The 24843-nt window shown below is 41.1% G+C and overlaps 1 protein-coding gene across 1 annotated transcript in view; it reads left to right on the forward strand.

Moving 5' to 3' along the window:
- Positions 1-24843, forward strand: part of LOC148428028 (low-density lipoprotein receptor-related protein 1-like) — a 95461-nt gene that overhangs the window by 24586 nt on the left and 46032 nt on the right. Inside the window, exons 3-12 of the mRNA XM_088407765.1 lie at positions 4312-4449; positions 14683-14802; positions 16231-16359; positions 16443-16703; positions 21418-21580; positions 21799-22021; positions 23461-23650; positions 23744-23887; positions 23963-24199; positions 24408-24588. Coding sequence (XP_088263891.1) covers positions 4312-4449; positions 14683-14802; positions 16231-16359; positions 16443-16703; positions 21418-21580; positions 21799-22021; positions 23461-23650; positions 23744-23887; positions 23963-24199; positions 24408-24588 — 1786 coding nt within the window. The remainder of the gene's footprint in view (positions 1-4311; positions 4450-14682; positions 14803-16230; positions 16360-16442; positions 16704-21417; positions 21581-21798; positions 22022-23460; positions 23651-23743; positions 23888-23962; positions 24200-24407; positions 24589-24843) is intronic.

The following is a 24843-nucleotide window of genomic DNA, read 5'->3' on the forward strand; positions in this document are numbered from 1 at the left end:
ATCTCCGGCCTCTTGCACATCTACAGGAATTTTTTTCAAGCCAAGAAAACCTTTTGACTTCGGCCAAGATGATAGGCAAGTGCTGTGATAAAGGAGGAGTTTGCCATTTTTAAACCGTTAGTAAGGTTTGATTGTAGCCTCGCTTCATTAACCGTTTCGCCCCCTCCGAGTCTATGACCAAATCCATGCCGGACCCTGATGTAGCAGTGTTAGCGTCGTAAACACATCGCGGTTAGTTACGACTGCTTTGTTGGTTGACATTTTTTGTAACGGAGTGTGCACTTAAAGGGGAAGTCCCTTACAAATATGTTTTTGAGCCCCAGATTGTAACCACTGTATTCTGATTGAAATTGTGTTTTGATACTAAGAAATAAACAGCAAAATTCACTCATCCTTATCCATCTCAAGGAGCATCTTGACTTGAATTCCCCTTTAATGTTATCGGTTCAAGCTTTTATTCTATGGAACAGTAAAAAAATGGTGTGCTGAATTTACAAAGTTTTAGCTTGTCAGGTGGGCATACACAATAAAATCATATGGATTCAAATGCCTTCATTATTTGCAACTACCTGGAATTGGATCAGCTAAAATGGTCTTATGCTCATTGTCTTTTTTTTATGTGAGGGATGGACATTTATATTTTCGACGGTGGGTATTCTACCATCTTTTCAGCAAAGCTTCTATCGCCAAAGGTAACAGGTCAGCCAGAAATTAGGGTTGTGCCAGTCATTAGCTACAAATATGCTTGCAAGGGCAAATCTCAATTTTCTCACCTTGTAAGTCACACCTGTCTCGGATTGGTGCTTTCATGGATTGGTTGTTTTTCCTTTGGATCCAATGTTTTTTTCCCCCTAAAATTAAAGGCCATAAGTATGGATACGTCATAAAAAATGGTGACTTGACGAATCGTTTTTGTTTTTTTTAATTTGTTTTTATTCAACATCATTCGAGGTAGATTGATCCATCAGCCACAAAAGCCGAGTTTTGACGCACAATTGTGCGTTTTTATATTGGATGTATTCTGACTTCAAATAATTATTGTAATGGTACAAGCAAAAGGGCTGGAGTCAGTTGGCCGTTAGCAGCTAGCAATTGCAGCAGCTAACAGCAGCTTTTGTTAGCTGAGGTTGTTATGGCATTATTTTCAGTAAAAGAAGTGAGCGGACTTAACCAACATCCGAGCCCATCCTTGTTCACGCACAGGAATATTCGTAAAACCGAGAGGATCATGTAGTTAGTTTATCATGTCTCCAACTCAATTTAAGAGTGGCAAGGTAAGGAGACGAGTGCTTTGATTATAGAACACGGTAAGGTATTTAAACGAATGTTGCACAACTTTGGGTATTCATGGTAAAAGGAATTTGAGCTGCCTTGCAAGGAAAAGTAAAAAAAAAACAACTGCTTAGAGTGGATTCAATTTACTTGTGCTGCGTTTAATTACTGCTCACAGTGTGGGAAATCTGAAACACACTTTCCCCGCAAAAAAAAAAAAAATTACAGTATAACTTACGGATATGAACTAAAAAAATATGAAGACTTTAGGAAGATTTTCTGTTTTGCTGTAGTTTTTACATTGTTGCCAAACTATTGATGCGTCTTACACACTGAACCATAGAAATGACCAGAATTTGACCCTAAAATTAAGGGTGTGTGCTATACACAAGTACGTCTTATATTGGGGGAATTATGGTAAATGAAATATTAAAGATGGGGCTTGCTATTTGGTTTGTATAGACACTTTTATCAAATTTGTCAAAAAGTGAGTCCTTGGAAAATTGCAAACTCACCCTTTTTTTCAGGTGAAATCTAAACTATTAGGGAGTTTATTCCCACCATTAAATTTTTAGATGCATCAAATGGGTGCAGATTCCAGATTGTAATTTGTAAGACTCTGAGATGTGTGATAAATTCCAGATCAGGTAGTTTTGTTGAACGGCAATATCAAAGCTTAAGCAATCATTGAAAAACAGCCACGCAATTAAAGGTAAAAGCATTCGCCATTAGATGTCAGCACAGGTGGTCACACCTGCTTGGCATTTCTGCCTGACGCTCCTCCAACGGTGCCTTTGTGCATTTTTTTTGTCAGATATCGTTCACCAATCTCATAATCTGTCAAGGCGATACTTCAAATATACTTTTTTTTTTCTGCGGACAGATAAAGCAGGACATATGTGTTTTTCCAGCATGAGGGAGCACATTGTTGCACATGACCAATAACTTCCTGCACTGGGTCAAAGTGCGCAAGGGTCATTTTCTTTGTCTCCCTGCTATGAGAAGCACTCCTGCTAAAGACACTATTGTGGACTGAAGTTTTCTTCTCATTACCAGCTGTTTTCAAAGTAACTAGTTCTAATTGTGCAACAGCTTTTCCAATCTTTTAGAAGCATCTTGAGAACATACATTGTTTTTACAGAAAAGAACAAATTCTGACAAAAAAGTGGAGAAAACAAGCTATTTGTCACAAGCGGAAGCATGACATTGAAGCTAATACTGTCTTTTTTTTTCTTTTGAGACCCTCAAACTGTAAAGCAAAACAAAAGACTAAAAAAGGCCTTGTGTTGTCAAAATAATAATTTATTTACCAATAAAGAGCAATGGCATGAGCTATGCATGGCTCAAGGTTAACATCAGTGGCTTTTTTTTTTTTTTTAAGTATGCGGTTCTTTGTTTGCTCCATCCGCTGTGTTATCTCTTCACACAATTGTGACAAATACTTTCTCCTACCTGACACATATTCCATACTTGGTTTGAGTGAGAGGTGTCTAAACATGCCCAACTTCAAACGCCAGTGTTTTTGTATCGTGTATTCTGTCTAGTGTGCTTGTGACTACATTCCTGTTGCAGAGAAACAATGGTTGGAGCTTGTGTTTGACAGATAAGATTATGCCATACCACCACTTTGCCACTTATCACTATTCAAAGGTGATTGTTTTCTGTGAGAGTGTAAATACCGCGCATTCCTCTTACTTTGAATAATTTAGCTGTCGGTACGATTGCAAAGCGTAGTGCAGCTCGTACAACATGATTAAACCTTTACAAACTCAGCAGAAGCCACTGATGTGCCTTTGCTGGGGGTTCGGTTCCAAAGTGCAAGTGCATTCCTGATAGTGCAGTTCATGGAGAGCGGACCATTTATTGAATGGATTTCAGGCCGGCTTAGAGGCTGTACTGTACTAGCATCCCCCAGATGGGAGAGCTGCTCCTCTTTTCCCTAAGACAGATGTACAGTAACAACTACTGTTTTGTTTTTTGTTTTTTACTGTGGTAGACCAAGTTCAAAATATAATTGAGAAGCACTGCCCTAAGGGGACAAGCCCAAAGGAAAAGAGTACCGGTAGTTGTTTTTTTTTGTTTTGTTTTTTAATCACCACTCTGACTGGATTATTGACATTTTGTAATACTATTATTTATACAGAAACATGCATTCCAGCTCTAACTTTAGTATCACCAAATGACGTTGTTTTCTCTTTAGAGGGATACATGTGTGTAATTTATCAGATTTTTGGCTTCAGCAGCTGTTTAACATTACTAGAGACGTTGGCTTTTTGAGTCACACTTTTTAGTATTTTAAAAGACACTGTGTTCTTCAAATTTCAGCACCAACAGCCACTGCATAACCCGCAGACCTCATATCGAACTAAGGGAGGTGAAGTGCACCTTCGTTGCTCCAGTATTTTGGTAAAATGGGTCAGCAGATGTAGGAAACGGAGTGAGATGAGGGAGAGGAGGCGGAGGAAGAAGAAAAACAGCCAAAGCAAACTGTTTGCTCTGCAGTGTGGGTTGAGAAATGGAGAGAAGTGTGGGAGACATTGAGGGAAAGAGTCAGCAGTCTAAGGTATATTCAAAGCTGGTGCTGCTTGAAATAAAAATGTTGTTCATCAGCCTTTCTCAGAAAGGTTGCAGAATTTTAAATTCAAATGGATATATCTTCCGTGCACTTTTTTTTTTGCCTCCTAATCTTGTAGTACCAAATCAAGTTTCATGTATGACTACAGTTCGCACCATGATTCTGTGCTATCTACATCAAAATGTTCTAACATACTGTAATTTACCAGAGATAAACTATATTTTGAAAAATTTAATTTAGAATCTAAAGTGTGAACAATTCAAGGCAGTGTTTTAAAGTACTATTTTAAAGTACATGATCTAATTGTTCTACAATTGTAAGAAAGCTAACCAGTCAATATGAAGCAGTATTTTATGTCAAAAACATGTCAGTTTTTTTTTTTTTAATTCCACTCTTACTTTTAATAAGGGTTGATGACTGAATGCAGATCATTTCTCATAGTACTCATTGTACTTTTTTTCCAGGCTTGCACAACAGGGTGAACAAGTGTCCTGTCAATGAACATGGCTGCTTGGATGTTGACGTTTGTCTCCACATGAGCAAACTGTGTGACGGAGTTCCCGACTGCTCGGATGGATGGGACGAGGGCCCGCACTGCAGAGGTAATACGCAGTTTGTGAATGTTGAAACAAAGTTTTTTTTTTTTTTTTTTTTTTTTTACAAATGCTCCTAAACAAAAAACTACCGTTGTTGTAGTGTCCTCAAAGGGAAGAGTTGTTGCCTGCTTGTCTTCTCATTCAAGACTATAATCTCCTGGACCGCCTGAGTTTGTTCTTGTTTTTGAAGGAGGAAAAAGTCATGAATATATCGGCACCACTGGATTTTTTCTTCTTTTCAAACCCTGTGGAAATGATTCATGTTCAACATTGCGGCAACTGAAGAAGAATCCCTTCCAACCCCTCTATTAATTACTACAGACAATAGAAAATGGGGGCTGGAATAGATTTGGTCCATATTCTCTTTTCTGCATCAGAAGACCCCAGAATTGATTGTTTCTGTATTTCATTCTGATTTATATTGACTTGGTGGTGTGATAATTCTATGGTATTAGCCAGATATGGGGTGACGGAACAATAAACATTTTTGTTGATAAAAATCTTAATGCTAAAAATGATCATAACACGTCGCAAGGCTGAAGGAGGATGGTCATTCCTTTATTATCATGATGTTATTAACGTGCATCAGTGGTTAGTTTCAAGATGCTTGACCATTGGTCTGTGTCTGCGTGACACCCCCCCCCCACAGATCCCCAGATCACTTGATTATCATCTTTATGAAAATTTGAAGGAATTGTTGAGAAAAAAGGGATCCACAACGAAATACGCTCTCGAAGGACTAACCACCAATGGCTTTGCAAACATTTCCCCAGCTATGCTATGTGTCCTTAAGGAGTTGAGGGCACACTTTGTGTTTTCCAAAAATAAATGCAGGCAAATACAGTGGGCCCCCGTGTTACGAACTTAATCCGTTCAGTGGCTACGCTCGTAACTTGAACTGCTCGTATGACGGGCAATCCAAACCTATGTTAATTAGCGAATGCGTGCAACGCGTGCAAAAACCTTAGGTAAAAACATCACGACTTTATACACATAATGAGTAACATAATCTACTGTACAGTTAAATTAAATAACATAAATATACAAAGGAAAAATGACATTTACCTTTGGGGCGACGTGACTTGAGCTGGGTGGAGGCGGAAGGGAGAGGAGACCAACCCGCAGAATTTATTTATTAATTTTCTTAAACGGGAACTTTTCTCAAACTAGAACATATCACTGGCGATTTCCTTCTCTTTAATCCATAATAGAAGAAGCCTCTCAATGTTGTTTTCGATCGAGGTCCGTCCCCCGGCAAGGAAAGTCTTGCCCTTAGAAGATTGCCGAGCGGTTCCGTCCATACTCACGAGCAAGGTTAACTATGCATGCGCCTCCTTCGTATTTTTTTTTTCATTATCTCCCTGCTTGGTTTCTATTGTCATCATCCTCTTACTTCTTCCTTTACTGCCACTTGCAATTTTAGAAGCCATGTCTAACAGATAAAGTTTGCACAACATTCACAACATTCCTTCCTTCCGTTTTTTCACTCATTTTCTCTCCTTCCTTCCATCCCGACCAGCTGTGCCATCAAGCTAGATAAAGGCGTTCGGCCAATAGCATATCGACATTTCTGTGATTGACGTGACGCCGGCCAATAGCATCTCAGTGAGTGAGACCGACCGTGACCTTAATCGACCAATAGCATATCGGCATCTCCGTGACTGACTCCGGGACTGACACCGTGACTGAGACAGTGACTGTGACATTGTAAGAGCAATAGCGTTCAAAGTTGCCGTGACCAGCGTCGACTATTAATTTTGTTGACGCATCAGAGCGAAAATATCTGAACTAATACAATGGCCGGCATGTCAGATTGTTCGTAAGACGAAAGGTTTGCACGTAAGTGGGGGACAAAAAACTCTGCGGTCCGCGCTCGTAAGTCGAAATGTTCGTAAAAGAGGGTGTTCGTAAACCGGGGGCCGACTGTATATTAGACATCCTCATCTACATTTTGTAAAATGATAACATAGACTTTAAATTCTTATCCAACTGGTCACTTGATGATACATTGACCAAATGGAAACCCAAAGCTCTGTCCTGGGTGTCTTCATAAATAAATATTATTCTGATTTGCACACATTAAGACGATGCAACAGTATGCTAAAGGGAAAATCTAAAACACATTAATGGACCGAGATAAAGTTGCCTTTTTGACCACTCATGTCAACAAGTTGGGCAGTATTACGTGGACATAGTGAGTGACAAAGTGTGCTTTCAGACATCAGCACCGGCGTACGCTAGTACAAGCCGCCAGTTTGTACAAGCAAACACTAGGAAGGTTGTGAAGGACCAGAACTTTCCCTGAAATGGGTTCTGGATACACTGATGTTGTGTGTGTGGGGGGAAATGGGTGTGTTTGGGTGTGTGTTTGCAAGAATGTGACCATGTGAGTGCATGTTTGGGTGCACATTGGGATGCATGTATGCATTACTAGTGATATATAGGTTGTGTTGAACCCTGCTTCTCTGAGGACATGTGTACTCAGAACATGCGATTGGTTGACAGAATGACTCAGTGATCTCCAGTGTGTGGAACATTTATAACTTTTCCATTTGGAGTCAGCAAGATAACCTGAATCAGGTATCATCTAGGAAAAAAATCCTTTGATGTACAGAAAATGAAGAACAACACAAAAAATGTGTTGCCCTCCTTAATATCCTTTAATAATTCACTGCGTAACCTTAGGGACTGGCCATGGACATCTATAGTCATCAACTGGAATCCAACTGTTCACAGCCATTGACAGCTCTGGGAAACATTGTGGCATATTTGTGAAGATTACGTTTAAGATAAAACGAATGATGAAGGTGGCAGTGAATTTGAGATCAGCACAATTTATCAATTAAGGATGAAAATTAGGGAGTAAATTGCAAATGTCCCATAAATAATACGGGAGAAAAAACTGGCAAAATATCGTAAATGTTGCGCATTTAGGCACTTCACATTTGACCCAAGTATGTATATGGAAGGTACAAATAAAGTAAATGTCACAGAAGTTAGTAGCTCATATTTGAGAGGGAGAAAAGATGGTACAGTTCTCGGGTGAAATGAGGAATGCCTTGTAAAAAAAAACCCAAAACAAAACAAAACAAAAAAACCCTCCCAATGCTGATGATTGAACCCTTTACGGCGCACAGCGGCTGCTTTTGGGCGATAGACTAAACAGGCAAAAACGGACTTTATTTGGCACGCATTTTTCTCTTTTTAGGTCCAAACAGCAAGAATTTTCAGGATTTTAGAGAAATTTAGGGGTACATAACAATTAAAGCAAAGGCTGTTCCGGACACTTTTGGCTGTTTTGCCTTTTTAGACCGGGTGAAACTCATTTTTACTCTGGGCCCCATGGATGCAGTTCACAGAAAAGCGAGTCATATTCACAGACGGCAGTTTCTTAAACATAGTGGCGCTTCGTAGCCGTACAAGTAAGAGTTGTATTGAAAAGACTTCACTCGAATGGGTTTTAGATACTCTAAGTGTTCATAAGAAAAAAAAAAAATCTAACCCACACAATTTCGGTTGGTAGTCACAAGAAAAATATTCAAATCTACACATTTTTTGTTCATAGTCACAAGAAAATAAAACTTACCCACACAATTCAGATTTGTACTTAGAAGCAAACATGTGATACCCACACTATTTAAATTCAAACTCTCAACCTGTAACCGTTACAGATACAATTGGCTAAACGCGCATATGACAGTGATCTTACTCCCTATTCATTGATCTGCAGGCCTGCTTTTGTGTATTCTCTTGTCATTTTGAGGGTGATTGGGCCTCTCCAGGGGGCAAAGGTCTCCTTCCTCAGAAGTGACTGATTTATGTCGAAAGAGAAAATGGGGTCATGGCAGTTCTCCTTAAAGCTTTCTCCTCAATGCTCTCTCACTCAAAGGGAGCCCTCATTATTGTTGTGGAATTGTTTATGCATGCAGTGGGTTGTCTTGCTCCTTCATGTCTCAGTAAGTTTGGAATGAAAGCCGGTCATAGGCAACTTTATTCCGTAAAGATGACCCAAATGGGTTTTATTGGCTTGCGGTTTGGCTGATCTTGCATGACGACACCTGTCATGTCTTTAACTTCCAGGCTTTGGCCATTACTGTACAGTATTTTACAGTTGATATAGTGCTTTATGACTCAATGAAAGTGGAAGCATTGAAAAGCAGAGCCCGCAAAATGGTTGTTGCCTTTTCGGTGCGTTTGTGTTTAAAGTCCAAAAGTGGATGTCTGGGGAAACATTTTGCCACTGTTTGGGGGATATGATAGGTTTTGTTTGCTCATTACTCAAGGTACTGCTTTATTTGTCAACTGATGCCTTTGAACCCCTTTGACTCTACAGCCACAAAGTTCTGCAAACACAGTCTTCTCAGAATAAGCTGAGGTTCCCACAAAACCTGAAGCCTGAAACCATCCAGAATGTTAGACACTAAGGAATCCAACCCCAATCTTTCAGTGATTAAATCTTAAGAAATATGTTTCAATAATTTTGTTCGTATCATTTTTTTTAAACATCTTTGTTTGAGCAGCTCCTTTTTAATCCTTTATAAATATGTAAACCCATCTGTGTATTATATTGCACAACAAGAAAATATTGCGTGGGTATAGATTAAACTGTCTGTATAGTTACATGTCAAACTATCGGAAAGCTGCTCCAGGTAGCGTACATGGAAGGACATGTGTAGACTTGTTTCCAGACAGTGAAGGTACAAAGGTAGGAATGTCCTGGGAATAAGCACCCTACCAATGTCACACACTAGAGTGGCCAGGTTCGCACAGTGAGTTCAGTTATCGCTGCTTGGTCAGACTGAAAACTTGAACCCCCCCCCCCCCCCCCACTTAATTCGAATGACCTGAAGAGCTTTCTTTCAAATTAAGCAATGTCAGTTTTATTTATATACCACTTTACTTATTGAGCAGGGATACTTTAAAAAAATACCAGCTGAACCCACACAAGCAAGGACGTGACGACATACTAAACAAACCCCCAATAGAAGACTTCTTAATCCTCATGTCGACATGTTTTATTGCAGCATTTAACTGAAAAGGTCACATCAAGAACATGTCTAATACTTGTCAAATATGTCTGATAATGAAATACTGTATGTTTTCAGTCCGGTTGCAGCCTCTGATCTTGTTGTCCCACTCTTGTAGAGGAGATAACATAGGAAAGGAATTTACACAAACTAGGCAAAAACATTTGGGTGCTAAAAGGTTAAGAACATTCTGACCTCACATCTGTATTATTCTCTCAAACATGATAGCACCAGAATGCCTAATGGGACTATCTCTTTCCAACAGAGCTCCTCTGAAGGCTGCATTAATATATCAGGTATAAGAAATCTAATGGCTAGTCGATCAGTTTGTCTATTTCCATGTATTTTCAAGTCAAACAGTGCTGACATTAACAAAACACTTAAACCAACCTGCATAAACCTATGGCCAAAATGCACCAGTGCTAACTTCCGGCAGTGACAACACATATGCACAGAAAAATAAATACCGTAATTTCCCAATTATGGAACGCACCTGTGTATAGGACGTACCCTTAATTTTAGGGTCAAATTCTGGTATTTTCTATGTTACCGTGTATAAGATGAAGCAGCAGTTTGGCAACAATGTAAAAACTATAGCAAAACAGAATAAATCTCATATTCCCGAGTACTTCATATTTTCTTGTGTTCATATCTGAAAATTATACGTTGTGGGTAAAGTTTACTGTGTTTCAGATTTCCCACAATGTCAGCGGTCAGTGAATGCAGCGCCAGCTCAACATTAAATGCACTCCAAGCACTTGTCTTTCATTTTCCACGTGACGCAGCCCGAGTTCATTATGCCATGAATGCCTGAAGTTGAGCACCGATGGTGCTCAATTAAGTGATGTCAATTGATGATGAGTGATATTATTGGATCGCGTTTTCCCTTGCCCTGACGCGGGTCACCGGGGCGTCCCTCTGTATCCAGGCCTGGAGATGGGACTCGCTCGCGAGTGCCTCGGCCGAACCAGTAACGTGGGCCCCCTTTCCCATGGGCTCACCACCTGTGGGAGGGGCCATAGGGGTTGGGTGCATTGTGAGCTGGGCGGTGGCCAAAGGCAGGGACTTTGGCACCCTGATTCCCGGCTGCAGAAGTTATCTCTTTTGAACAAGCAATGTGACCTCATTGGCAGGGCAGCCTGAGCTGGTGTGCGAGGCGGAAAAGTTCCGCCTGGATATAGATGGGTTCGCCTCCGCACACAGCTTGGGCTACTTGTCCTCTCAAGAGGGGTTGGACTCTCTTCCACTATGGAATTGCCTGTGGTGAGAGGCGCAGAGTAGGTGTGGGCATACTGATAGCCCCACGGCTCGATGCCTGTGCATTCGGGTTCAGCCTAGTGTACGAGCCTTACTCTGCCTTCAGGTGTGGAGACTGGTCCTGACTGTGCTTTGTGCTTAGGCACCAAACAGCAGTTGAGAGTATCCACCCTTTTTGGAGTCCTTGGAGAGTGTTCAAGAGAGCACTCCCTCCAGGGAGTCCTTCATTTTACTGGGGGACTTCAATGCTCATGGGTGCATTGACAGTGAGACCTGGTTTGGCTTGAATGGGAGGAACACCCCCCACCTCCGGATCTAAGGCCGAGCATCGCTTTGTTATTGGACTTCTGTGCTCGTCCCGGATTAGCCATAACAAAAACCATGTTCAAACATAGGCGTGTTCATATGTGCACTTGGCACCAGTACACGCTAAAGCCCCGTGCGATGATCGTATTTGTGGTCGTGTCATCGGATTTACAGCCGCATGTTTTGGACACTCAGGTGAAGAGGAGAGCAGAGCTGTCAACTGATCACCATCTGGTGGTGTGTTGGCTCCGAAGATGCCGGTCAGACTTATCGTGAGGGTTTGCTGGGAATGTCTGGCAGAGTCCCCTGTCAGAAAGATTTTCAAGACCCACTCCGGCAGAATGTCTCCCACGTCCTGACGGAGGTGGGGCACATTGAGTCTGAGTGGACCATGTTCTTTGGGTCCATCAGGAAGTCCAACTTCATATTCAAGAGGGGTAGTTTGGTTTTCGTGAAACAGTGGACCAGCTCTATACCCTTAGCAGGATGCTCGAGGCTGCATGGGAGTTTGCCTAACCAGCCTACATGTGTTTCGTGGGCTTCGAAAAGGTATTCATCTGTGTCTTTTGGGGAGTCCAGCGGGGTGTGCTTCAGGAGTACAAGATACCGAACCCCTTGAAATGGGCTGTTCGGTCTCTGTACCTCTGATGTCAGAGTTTGGTCCGCATTGCTGGCAGTAAGTCAAATCTGTCTCCAATGAGGGTTGGCCTTCCGCCAAGGCTTCCCTTTGTCACCGATTCTGTTCATTATATTTATGGACAGCATTTTTAGGTGCAGCCGAAGCGTTGAGTGGTTCTGGTTTGAAAGTCTCAGCATTGCATCAGGAGGTCCCGCCTCAAGTGGAGGAGTCGAGTATCTTGGGGTCTTGTTCTTGAGTGAGGGTAAGATGAAGCGAGAGTTCGACAGATAGGTCATTGCAGCGTCTGTTGTGATGCGGAAACCGTACCGGTCTTTTGCGGCAAAGAAAGAGTCGAGCAAAAAGGCGAAGTTCTTTGTTTACCAGTCGATTTACGTTTCTGCCCTCATCTATGCTAGGTAACTGTGGGTAGTGACCAAAAGAATGACATCCCAGATACAAGCGCTCAAAATGAGTTTCCTCTGCAGGGTGTCGGGGCTCTCCCTTAGAGATAGGTGAGAAGCTCCGTCATTCAGGAGGGGCTCAGTGTGGAGCCTCTCCTCCGCATTGAGAGGAGCCAGTTGAGGTGGATCAGGCATCTTGTTAGGATGTCTCCCAGGTGAGGTGTTCCGAGTATGTTCCGCCGGAAAGAGGTGCCGGGAACCACCCAAGACAGGATGGAGGGACTGTCTCTCAGCTGACCTGGGAATGTCTGGGGACCCTCCTAGAGGAAGGGACAGGGAGGTCTGGGTTTCCTGCTTAAGCTGCTGCTGCTGGATGGATCAAATGGGTATTTTTAACCGTTTTGTGCACCATATGCAATATTCTATATTTGCACTGTAGGTTTTCAGCAGTTTGAAAATCGTTTTTTTTTTGTTCTTCAGTCACTCAAATATTTTTTTCCTCTCTTTTTTTTATTAGTTCTGAAATAATTTGTCCCATTTTAATCCCCATTTGGAAGAGTCCATCTGACCCTTCTCATCTACCCCTTCAGTTGCTATTTTGCTTCCTTTACTTGATTGTTCTAACATCTGTGTAGGTAAAAGTCCACGCCATATGATCCAATCCAATCCAATCCAATCCAACTTTATTTGTTAAGCACTTTAAAACAACCACAGCTGACCAAAGTGCTGTACAGAAGAATAAAATCATCGTAAAAACAGACACAACAGTTCAAAGACATAAACGCTAAATCTGAAAAGACAAAATGAGTAAGGGTCAAAAATAGAATAAAATGAAGGATAAAAAGAATAATAGCGAATAAAAATGAGAGTAATAAAAAAATGTGGATGATGGGGAAAGCGCTTGACTGAGTTGTTTAATAAGATAGGATTTCAGTAAAAGATTTTGCATCAAATATTTGTCTTTTCAAGATGCATCTTTTCCCCTGGCAAAGATGAATATAGATGATGACTAGATAGGGATTTGGAAAGGACATAGTGAGACCTTGGTAAAAAGTAATTTTATATATTTGTATCATATTCATAGCACCCTTCACACTTTGACGTATACACAGGTGCATGGTCGGTAATGAAACAGGAAAACCTCTTGGGGGGGGGGTTCTGCTTTCCAATTGCCAGGGGCCTTTCACACTGTGAGACCTAGTGAATGGATTCGATATGGGCCACACATTTTGCTGGGGTACTCTCCCTTTCAGCGGGGTCACAACAAAAGATCCATTGTGGCCCACTGTGCTACTGGCTTTACATAACGAAAGAGGCCTAATCCGTCTCAACTGCAGCAGTAAGTATGGCAACTACTAGTTGGATTCAGATGGAACTGCATACTGTACATATTATTGTGGAAATGAGTGGTTAGTTATTCATTCATTCGCTCAGTGTTGTTGTTTTTCCACTAAGAAAAACAAGAGAAGAATGATGAAGAATTTATTTATGCTAGATAGCTAAGAATGATTGTTAGCTGTTGGCATTCTGGAAAATCTCCCAGCGGGCACAGCAAGAGTTGCTAGCAAGACTTTGGAATGATTGTGGAAATTGCCAGCCCGGCCCTTAAAGGTTAATATCTTCACCATTCTGTGTATTTATTACATTAGTTCACTTCCTGCAGCACTCTTCAGAAGTTTCTTTATTGCATTATGACTCCAATGTCCATACCCCGCCAGACCTCCAATGTCTGTGATAATGTGATAGTTAGAATAAGATAGTGTTTGTATCTGCTGATTTGGAGCAGAGGAATATGTCATTAAATGCACACTATTTACTGTCTGTGTTTGGTAAAACATACACTAATATTAATAAACCTATAGGCAACAGAGCCCAAAAATTGAAAAAAAGAAATGAAATCTCAGCCCTTCGCTCCTTGCAATGAATCCCTGGCTTCATGTGTTGTTTTCCTGAACTTTGGAAAGTGACTCAGCCAGTGTGGCTCACCGGACCACCTCGAGTGGGCTTTTGCTTGACCAGAGTTGTGAAAAATTTTCAAAGCTGGATTTAATGAACTACATCATTCACAATCCGTAGTAGCTCATTGAAGATCCAAACCTTCACTCCTGGTCTCGAACAGCTGCTCCCACAGTATATATTTGTAGAGTATTGGAATGAGACAATATCAGATTCTGACGGTATGATGACCTTCTGCAAAAATATCACGGTATCGCGGTATCACGTCATTGAAATCACAGCTCCAAAACATATAATTTCAAAATCTCTTTTGTTAAATTGCCATTTTTCCTTGCCATTTTTCCAGTGTGATAAACAACGAGAGCTGCACTCTGCAGCCGCCCGTTAAGGCATACGAAGCTTAGTTGAGTGCATGGGCACATTCAAATCACCCTCAATACCCCAGACATACCTTCCAAAACAAGGCTATGTTATTAAAACACGGAACAATTACCTTAAACGCTTGAGTTTGCCCACATTTTTCAATAAAGATATTGAGGGATCCATGTACAATGTTTGATACAATACAGTGTACAGCTGTAACGAAGTTCTTGACAGAGCATATCACAAAAAAGCATTAACATACTAAAAATAACATAAAATAATTGATGTCTTCTGAATGTTTATGTTTCAGAGAGCGCACCAGCCTGTGCCTCTCTTGGGTGCCAATTTAAATGCGCTGTGACCCACGACGGGCCCAAGTGCTACTGTGCTCATGGCTATGAGGTGGCTGCAGATGGAAAGACATGTAAAGGTTAGTGTGGCTTGTTGTTTTACCGCTGTGCTTGCTTATGAATGTATTTAACCAAGAAAAACAGTTTTTCATCACATTTTCTGGGTCAAAATTAAGTGGCCAATATAATCATAATAAATTGTTTAATAGCCTGTCCGAAGTTGCAAAAAGGCTAAATAATCTTGAATCAGTGTTTCAAGAATAAAAGAAAGTGTATTTTCTGTTTAAGATCACTCATCTGATCAATTAGTTTTGCTCCATTGCATGTACTGTATCTCTATTTCTTACTGTATTTTGTTTGTATGATAATACTCATACTTTGTTCAATCTGACATGTGTCAAATGTCACAACGCCTACTCCAAGCGGCATTGGCTTGACAGTCACCACGCCCCGCTGAAAAAATGACGGAAATACACTGCAACGCTGCTGACTTATTACCTACTTATTAAGTACATTCTGTGCATGCCTCCATACCATCAGCATTGGCACTCACTAGTCCTCAGTTGTTAAAAAAAGCCAACCAGAAAGATCTTTACCTGGGTGTTAAACAAAAACAATGCAAACCACTCTCTCACTCACGATGAACCACCAGGTGAAGCAAACCATTGTGCTCTTGACACGTGCAATTGTGACATAATTCCTACCTGGTGTATCATCTCTATTCAAAAATCTGAGTTGAGCCAACAGCTTTATGCTTAATGCTTATCCACATTCGTCACCTCATATTCTTGCCCCGTGTGCTTATTCATTAGCTAACAGCCAATCGGTGATCAAATATCACAACGGTCCAACGTCGATTCGACATGCTGAATCCACCAAAAAAAACACCCGTCAACAATCCGCCAGCGGCTCCGACGTAACGATGGTGCTTTCTACTCAGAAGGAGCATACCGACCCCTGGACTCTTTGGACTTTTGATGTCGGACTGATGTATTTAGGCCCTTACTCTGCTCAACTACTGTTTTAAGATTCCCCAGTGAACCGTCAAAGACTTTCTGAAGTAACCAGTTTAAATGGAGTACAAAACAGTCCCTTTTTTGGGCTGTTTCATGCTCCTTGTTAAAAAGCTTTACCACAGTCCCATAAAACATACTTTTAGATGGTAAATGACACTTACAGAGTAAACGAATCCTACCATTACCACTGACAAATGTAATATCTGTTTGAGTAGATGGGACAAATTTAACTTCAACCAGTGTACACTAACTTTGTAAGAGCTCTACAATAGAATAGCACTAAAAATGACATGTATACCATATACATTTTCATGTGCTGTATTTTTGCTCATTTCAGCAAATCATCAAATTTCTGGGTGAAAGAATGACCTTTAGAGTACCTATATTGATGTCAAATGTCACAGAGGGTCAAACCTGACACGGATGGTTTGCGAAGGTTAAGCACTGCCTGTTTGTCTTTAACGTAACGACCATCACTGCCTCTCCCTGTAGATTTCAATGAGTGCAGCGTGTATGGAACATGCAGCCAGACATGCAAAAACACCGAGGGCTCCTACCTCTGCAGCTGTGTGGAGGGCTACCTTCCGCAGCCAGACAACCGCTCCTGCAAAGCCAAAAATGGTCAGGCATGCAATTAATGTTCATCCGTTTATCCGTCATGTTTATTTTTCTTATGGACACTCCTTTCACCTCGCCATCCCCAGAGCCGGTGGGTCGTCTTCCCATGCTCTTGATTGCCAATCTGCATGACATTCGCTGCACTTCGCTGAGCGGCTCCACGTCCCGACTACCCTCCATTGCCACCAAGCAGACCATGGCGATGGACTTCATTTATGCCGAAGAGACCGTCTGCTGGATCGACGTGGGTGAAACGCCCACGGCCACGCAGCTGAAATGCGCCAGCATCTCCGAACTCAAAACCGTCACTGACGTCCGCACCATTAACATCTCCATCACCTTGCACCGTGAGTAGTGTCCTTGAGACTTCCGGTACAGATTTTTCTCGAGGCTTTTAAAGTTGTTGCCTGCGTCCTGACAATTGTTTTTTTTTTTTTTTTTTAATGTATTCCAAGTCAGTCTAACACTAAAATATCACAAAAGTAAGCTGATTATGGGGATGATATTTCCTCAATTTACTCTGTTATGAACAACAGGTGAATACATGTTATTTATCTTCCTTTTTATGGGTTAGATCACTGTCAAATAGGCGTATGCACGACTAACGGATTCATATAAGTGAAAGAAAGGTTTTGAGCTTTTGAAATGTTTTTCTGTGACCATGAATCACAATTGTGTTTGAATTCTTTTCTTGTGACTGCAAATCAATATTGCGTTGGTTTTAATTCTTTGCTTGTGACTACAAATCTCAAACCTGTAAGTGCAAAATCTTTTTAAGACTACTCTCACTTTTATGACTTCAATGCTTCACTACTCACGACTTCACATCTGTGCACAAAACATTCTGGCGGATTTCCGTCTATAGGTACGAGTCTCAAAAGAATCCAAACCCATACAATTATGACTCATAGTCACAAGAAGGAGAAAAAAAAATGTAACAATTTGATTCATAGTTTCAAGAAAACATTTCAAACACACCGATTATTAGTGTGACTGATAGGAATCATGTATATGTCTTATTTAACAGTGATCTTACTCCATACCTTTTGCCATAAAGTAGGAGAGAACTTAACTGGTTTGCCGGTAACTGTCAATGGCATTGATAAGATGAACAAAATGGCATTGTTTGTTGGAAACAAGCAGTAGCTTTTGGAAGAAATGAATGACATTGCATAATTTCCCACGGCAAACTCGCAAATCGCTATGGATCATGGAACCATATGTCATGATACACCGGTTGGTCATCACAGTTAAAAGTAATGTGTATGGGAGTATTTGTTTGTTGTATTTACTTTAAAGCGCTATTGCCAGTATTGAATTGTCATTGACAAACATCCAAATGCAGATATTATTACCAGGAACCTAATTAATCACAACGGTTTGTACAATTGAGCTGTTAGCCAAAACCTCTCTTTTTAAGGCTGCCATACTTGTTGACCCCAGTTTTGGACTCATTACAAATCATATTTCAGCTTTGCAAAACCTTAAAATCGTGCAAGTTAGATGTGGTTAATTGAGCTGCAATCATTTAAAGGGGCAACGTAAATAAGCACAAACACAAAAACACAAAAAATAAAACGTTTTGTCATGACAGCTGAGAGCGTCAATGAAAGATAGGAAATGCCTTAGAACACCCAAGTGGTTATCGGTTTGAGTTGTCAGCCTGTTGTGTGTTCAAAAGATAGTAAACTTTCCATTGTTCACTGAAAACCAAATCTTAGACGCTCATCGCAGCACTCCAATACCAAACACAATATGCTGAGTTCTGCTTTATTTTTTCTGACAGTTAGTCTTTGAAAAGTAAGGATGCGCTGACACATTACTAAATCATCGCGCCACATGCTTTGTAGCTGACTTATGGTTCTACGATATTGCTGCCAGCATCTTGTCAAGCATTAATTTTTCAAATATGCAGCTGTGCACTCCTTTATATACAGCATGGTGATTTAAACACTTGAAAACATTGAAATAAATATTATCTGCTGTTATCCTTTTAAGGCGGGCTTCTCTTTCTCAGTGCAATGAATACCATCCTTGATTTTTTTTCTTCCATTGATCTGATGATATTAGATACTAGATTTTCTCCTCATTTGCTTTCCTTCGGTTTTCTCCCAACATGCTTTCCTTTCATTGCAATGTCCTGAAAAAAGTGTTATACAGACACTGCTGCAGATAAGGACAAAGTGAAAAGCCTTGCTTGTGGAAACACACACACACACACACACACACACACACACATACACATTCCTATCCGTTTTCCCATACTCACAATCTGTTTTTCCCTTGTGTCTATTTGAGAGAACTGTTAACCTTTTAGAAGAGGGCTAGACAGTAGACAGAGTGCAAAAGCATGGGTGTAGCTCCGTTGGGTCGGAATACTTGATATGGAACTTGATGTTTATGGAAAACAAGGGAAGGTTAGAGAGTGGGTTTGTCGACACCAAAGCCTGAACCCAACTTTACAGGTGCTTTGTCTCATATCCACCTTCGACACAGCTTAAGAAAATGTTGCGTTTTAATACATTGGTTTAAGATAATATATTTTAGCGATGCATGTGATGTCATCGCAAGGAAACCCAACAGAGGGATTAAAGCAGTTGCTGGCAAATAATGACATAAGACGTTCTGCCATTGACAAATGTAGAGCCTGAACAACCGTTGCATTCCTGAAGCTGTCTTAGGTCCAGTTGGGTCAGGTCACACGTCATACACATATTGACCCAAATACCTTTGAGTCATTGGTGCAGTAATTGGTAACATATTACCTTGTCTTTTATCTTCACGTGCAACTGTAAAATGATGATTTGTAACACTCACAGACATATAATGTCATCTAATCAAAAGAAATCAGCTCTCCCTTAGCATTGGAATACGATTTCATGCGGGAATCCAGTTTCATGACGTTACTCTGTTGGATTTGCGCTCCATGTACAAATGTTGACACATCACCAAGCTTCCATTAAAAGTGGACTTTACTGATTTAGCCACTTTGAGCAGTAAAACCCTAAAATTTGATTTATAATCACTTTGATAATGCCATTAATTTTCAATAAAAACCAAGCTCAGCTCACCTGTTTTGATATTCAAGTTACTTGTATCACCTGTAGTCAAGATAGTCACATTGTATATCTTGTGTCAGCTATGAATGTAACAGGTCTATTTATTATCCTGCATTTTGTTTGGCGTTTTAACTGGACCAGCATACCATCGGAACTTGCATCAGGCTTGATGCATTGAATCACGTCAATTCAACATTGAACCTAAACTTCTAATAATGGGAGTGATTCAGTGTTCTAGTTGCCCGGAGAGCGGCCCAGTGCAGGTTGACTGTTGAAGATGTATCGTGGTCTTGAGAGATCATATATCAATGGTTTTGCGCCGCATGGATGGAATACTCGACTTCAATTATGAACAAAAGCAGAAATAACCACTTTGATGTCATTACGCGCCTTGGTGACTCAATCTGTCCAGACATGCCATGGTGACAACCATTGACTTTAGGTCACACGACTAAAACGTATGGTGGACAGAACTCAGGGTTGTGGTTAAGATGAAGCTCAGGAGGTTGGCAGCTTGAAGCAAGGTTCACACACTAGGTGATTTATGACTTCGAGCCTTGGCGATCATGACAGATGACGAGACTGAAGGTTCCAGATGTAACATGCTCTGTCTGCATGTCTGGAAAGATAAAAGGAGAGCAAAACCCGCCCGTTCCATCCTCCCCACCCTGTGAGCACAATTCCGCAGCCCGCCCCATCACTTCATTCTGTGTCCTGCTGTTCATCATTTAGTCACTGGGCCTCTCTTTTTGCTCTTTGCTTAGGCTTCAGTGCAAACGCTATTTTAAATGTAACCTGTATTGGTGGACATTGACCTGGTAAATAAATGAGAAATTTGCACAAGGTGACTGACTGAAACAATTCCTCTAAACGGATAAACAAAACATTACTCTCACGCCTATGCAGTGTCATATGACAGGTTTAAAACTTAAACATAAAACAACTCTTTAGAGGAAATGTTTTTTGGGACGGTAGAAGCTGTCCAGGACAGAGAGTGAACAGTGTAAAGTGGCTGCAGCGAAGGTTTCCCAACAAACCCATTTACCAAAAAACTCAATGAATAAACATGTTAACAGATTACAATACATCAAGTTTCTTGCAACTCTTTTTTTTCCCACTGAATAGTTATAGAGTTTTGCAACAACAAGAGCCTGATCAGTGCCCGATGCAGGGATGTGTTTGAGGGATATTGGCTAAAAATTGATACTGATGGCATGCGGGTGTATCATTGTCTTGTTTAAAATAATGGCAAAGGTTTTGTGTCAAAACTTGTGTTTTACTGTTTTGAAACATCTTGCACTCTTGGTATTTTGAATATGATTTTCTTTTATTGGTTTGTGTGTTTTTACTTTACCTCCCTTTTAGACTGCAAGACTGCCTTTGTAGTCTGCCAACCCCGATATTTCTGGCTTGGAATTGCACCAGAATTTGCAATGTTCTTCAATACATTTTTTTCAGCTTCCCTCCAGATGACACGCCTCTTTGCCAGCCAGTCATTATTTCTTTACTCCTCTAGTCTGCCCGTGACACAAAGTCCCCAGTGGGACTCACTGTTTAAATCAATGCATGATTGCTATTGAGGGGGGGTCATACGTTAGGGCTAGAAAGGGTCCAACCACATTCCTAAACACAGAATAGCTCAGGATTAAGGAAAAAAATAGAAAATGCTTTGCCAGACCGGCCAGGATATTTAATTGACTAGAAATGTGTTGTTTTGTTTTTTTTTAGAGAGAGAATGTAAATACCAGAGGGAAACTATTGACTTTAACAACATTGCAGATTTGAGATAAAACCGAAGAAGACCACTTATTTTTCTTTTTCTGTGAGTCTTAACTTGCTTGATTCACATGAAAATGTGTTTTTCCATTAATGGACTCTATACAAGTACAGGAAATAATTATACTTGTGGAGCCAATGCTTGGAGCTGTCATAATGACTTTGATATGAGTTCTTATTGGTTGTGTATGTCTTTCTCTTGTCTGTCTTCTTCTACACCCTCCAGACGTGGAACAGATGGCAGTTGACTGGCTGACTGGAAACTTTTACTTTGTGGATGATGTAGACGACTGGGTCTTTGTCTGCAACAAGAATGGCCAAATATGTGTGACATTGCTGGATCAAGAACTGTACAACCCAAAAGGCATCGCCTTGGACCCAGCTATGGGGTATGTGCCCCGATGTTACCGCTGAATGACCGTTTTAGCAACACTTGAAAAAATTGCTGTCGTATGATGAGTAACATGCTGAATGAACATGTTTTGGAGGGAATGGTGCACTGAGTTCCTTTTTAAAAAGTATCACTTCCTAATTTTTATCCTCCTGATAATTATTCACTTCCTTTTAATCCCCCTTTTCAATGAAATCCTCTTTTCTTGTTCTGCAGAAAAGTTTTCTTCACAGATTATGGCTCAACACCGAGGGTGGAACGTTGCGACATGGACGGTCAGAACCGCACAAAGCTGGTGGACAGCAAGATAGTCTTCCCCCATGGCATCACCCTGGACCTAGTTAACCGGCTGGTGTATTGGGCCGATGCCTACCTGGACTACATTGAAGTGGTGGACTATGAGGGCAAGAACAGACACACCATCATTCAAGGCCTTCTGGTGAGGGTTCAATGACGATGCAAGAAAAGCAAAATGCTTCACTCACCGCAAACTGTTGAACTTTAACAAGGACACATACAGTAGTAGCAGGGCTCGAGACTGTTCGGGCCCTGGCACCATAGTTTATCAATGGTGCGACCAGCCTTCTGAGGAGCGACTCAGAAAGCATACATCTGGTTCAACTACAACGCACAATAGACGTATCTCGGTTCAAACCAATCAGAGAAAGGAAAGGGCGCGGCCACACCCTGATTGGCCGTGGTTATTTGCATGCGTGCGTCTTTTGAGAGTCCTTACCAACACTCTGACACTTACACACCAATACTTTTGGGTAAGTTCCCAGTTAATTGGAATTGTGATTCAAATAAAAAACTTTATTACCAAATTGTTCATCTTACCACTCAATATTGCCTAAAGGTGAAGCCATCATTGTTGTTAAAAAAAAGGGAACATATTCAACTGTAATGTTGAATGTGAGGCAGTTGAAAATATTGCAAAATGTGCTTTGCGTCAAAGACAAAAACATGGGCGCTCCAGTGCTATCTAGTGCAAAAATGTAGTCTGAAGCCCTGAATGGTCATCAGTCCCACTCACAGTCCCTTTATCAATTAATTCCAACCCTACTTTCAAAGAAAAATAAGCCCTTTTGTGCTCTTAGTATTTTATTTAATCTCACTGCTTTAGTCCTACAGTTCTGCTTTTGTCTTCCATAAAAAAAAAGTTTCCAACCTAAAGGAGAAGTCCTTTTTATTGCTTTGATTGATACCACTTAAGTGTCTGCGATTTTCCTGGCTAATGCCCCTCTAAACATATTAGTCTGGCTCTAGTGAAGCTTGGCTCAAACCCGTAGTGGTGTAATGGTGTTAATGAAATCAGGACTAAGGCGGAGGGAGTGAGGAAAGGAGGCAGTGTGCCCATGTGTGTACGTGCATGCAGGCAAGCATGTGTGTTAATGTGTGTGTTAAGTGAGAGAAGGGTGGAAATGACGACAATGGCCCACACACTTGCAATGGAACAGACCTGTGTAAAAACGAACTCACAAGGAAGGCCGAAAAGTTTTAATTGTGGTCAATAGAGCAATTGATACACATTCTGGATAGTGAATAAGATTTATTATGATGTTGTACATTGTCCAAATAAGCCTGAAAAAAAACATATATATATATATATAATATATATATATATATATATATATATATATATATATATATATATATATATATATATTTTTTTTTTTTTTGTAGTGTTAACTCTGTAGGCTGATTGCTAACCGTAATGAAAATGCCATAAGCTAATGTTGCACATCCTAAATAAGTTTATAAATGAGTAAAATGTTTTTGGTCCCTGTCCCTAAATGTGTAAGTACATCGCATCAGGGATTAATCACACAAAATGAACGATTAGGCTAATGATTATAATTGTTTCCTTTCGGAGTTCAGATTGAGCACCTATATGGGTTGACTGTCTTTGAGAACTACCTGTACGCCACCAACTCTGACGAGGGCAACCTCAACCCCAAGACCAGCGTGATCCGAGTAAACCGTTTCAACAGTTCGGACTTCCAGGTGGTTACGCGGGTGGACCGAGGCGCCGCATTGCATGTATACCACCAGAGACGACAACCACGAGGTAGACATTTCCATAATCCGTTTTTTTCCGACGGTAATGTACAGCTACCATGCAGTTTGTATAACGGTTGTGTTTTACTTCCTGTTTTCACAGTACGTAGCCACGCGTGTGCCTTGGATCAGTTTGGCAAAGCTGGAGGTTGTTCTGACATCTGTCTGCTGGGCAACAGTCACAAGACACGCACCTGCCGCTGCCGTTTTGGCTTCAGCCTCGGCAATGATGGGAAGTCTTGCAAAAGTGAGTGACAAACTTCAGTATAGGCGTATCCATCCATAACGGCGATGGGGGTTACAAATGTTCTCTGTTCTCTAGAACCAGACCATGAGCTGTTCTTGGTGTACGGAAAAGGCCGCCCTGGGATCATCAGGGGCATGGATATGAATGCCAAGGTTCCAGATGAGTACATGATCCCCATTGAGAACCTCATGAACCCCCGAGCTTTGGATTTTCACGCCGCTAGTGAATTCATCTACTTTGCCGATGCTACCAGCTATATTATCGGTCGACAGAAGATAGACGGATCAGAGAGAGACACCATACTAAAAGATGGTGAGAATTTGGGGTGTGAAAGCGCTCAGAAATGCTCCATTTGCGGTTGTTGATGAAGTCTGAAATCTTCGAGTATTACACAAAGGTCAAAGCATTTTGCCAGACTGTACGCAGCCCTCTCTAGGTAGCTGTTATAGCAGCCTATAGTAGAGCTTTAAAACGATACTGAACTTTGAGCTTGTAAAACCATTTTTCATGCATATCTCAGGTATTCACACAGTGGAGGGGCTGGCAGTAGACTGGATGGGTGGTAATCTCTACTGGACAGATGACGGGCCTAAAAAGACTATCAGCGTTGCCAGGCTGGAAAAGGCTTCCCAGACTCGCAAGACTCTGATCGAGGGCAAGATGAGTCACCCTCGTGCCATTGTGGTGGACCCCCTGAATGGGTGAGCTGCTTGTTTGAAAAACTCTGTAAAGTGAATTCGGGGATTTGTCAGTGCAACTTCACGTTTTAAAAGAGAATAGCTTGAAAACATGTGCAAAGACTGAAGGCCTTTTGTTGCGGCAAAGAAAGCCAATCATTTGTTTTTGGTTGGATTATTAATGACACTATTCTCTGTGGTGTGTCAAACTTAGAAGTGATTTAATTACGCTTAATAGGGACTTTAGTTTAAATTGAACCTCGTAGAAGTTGATGATTA

This window comes from Hippichthys cyanospilos, chromosome 2 (genome assembly GCF_059441005.1).
Source record: "Hippichthys cyanospilos isolate Australia breed blue-spotted pipefish chromosome 2, RoL_Hcya_1.0, whole genome shotgun sequence".
NCBI classification, from domain to species: Eukaryota; Metazoa; Chordata; class Actinopteri; order Syngnathiformes; family Syngnathidae; genus Hippichthys; species Hippichthys cyanospilos.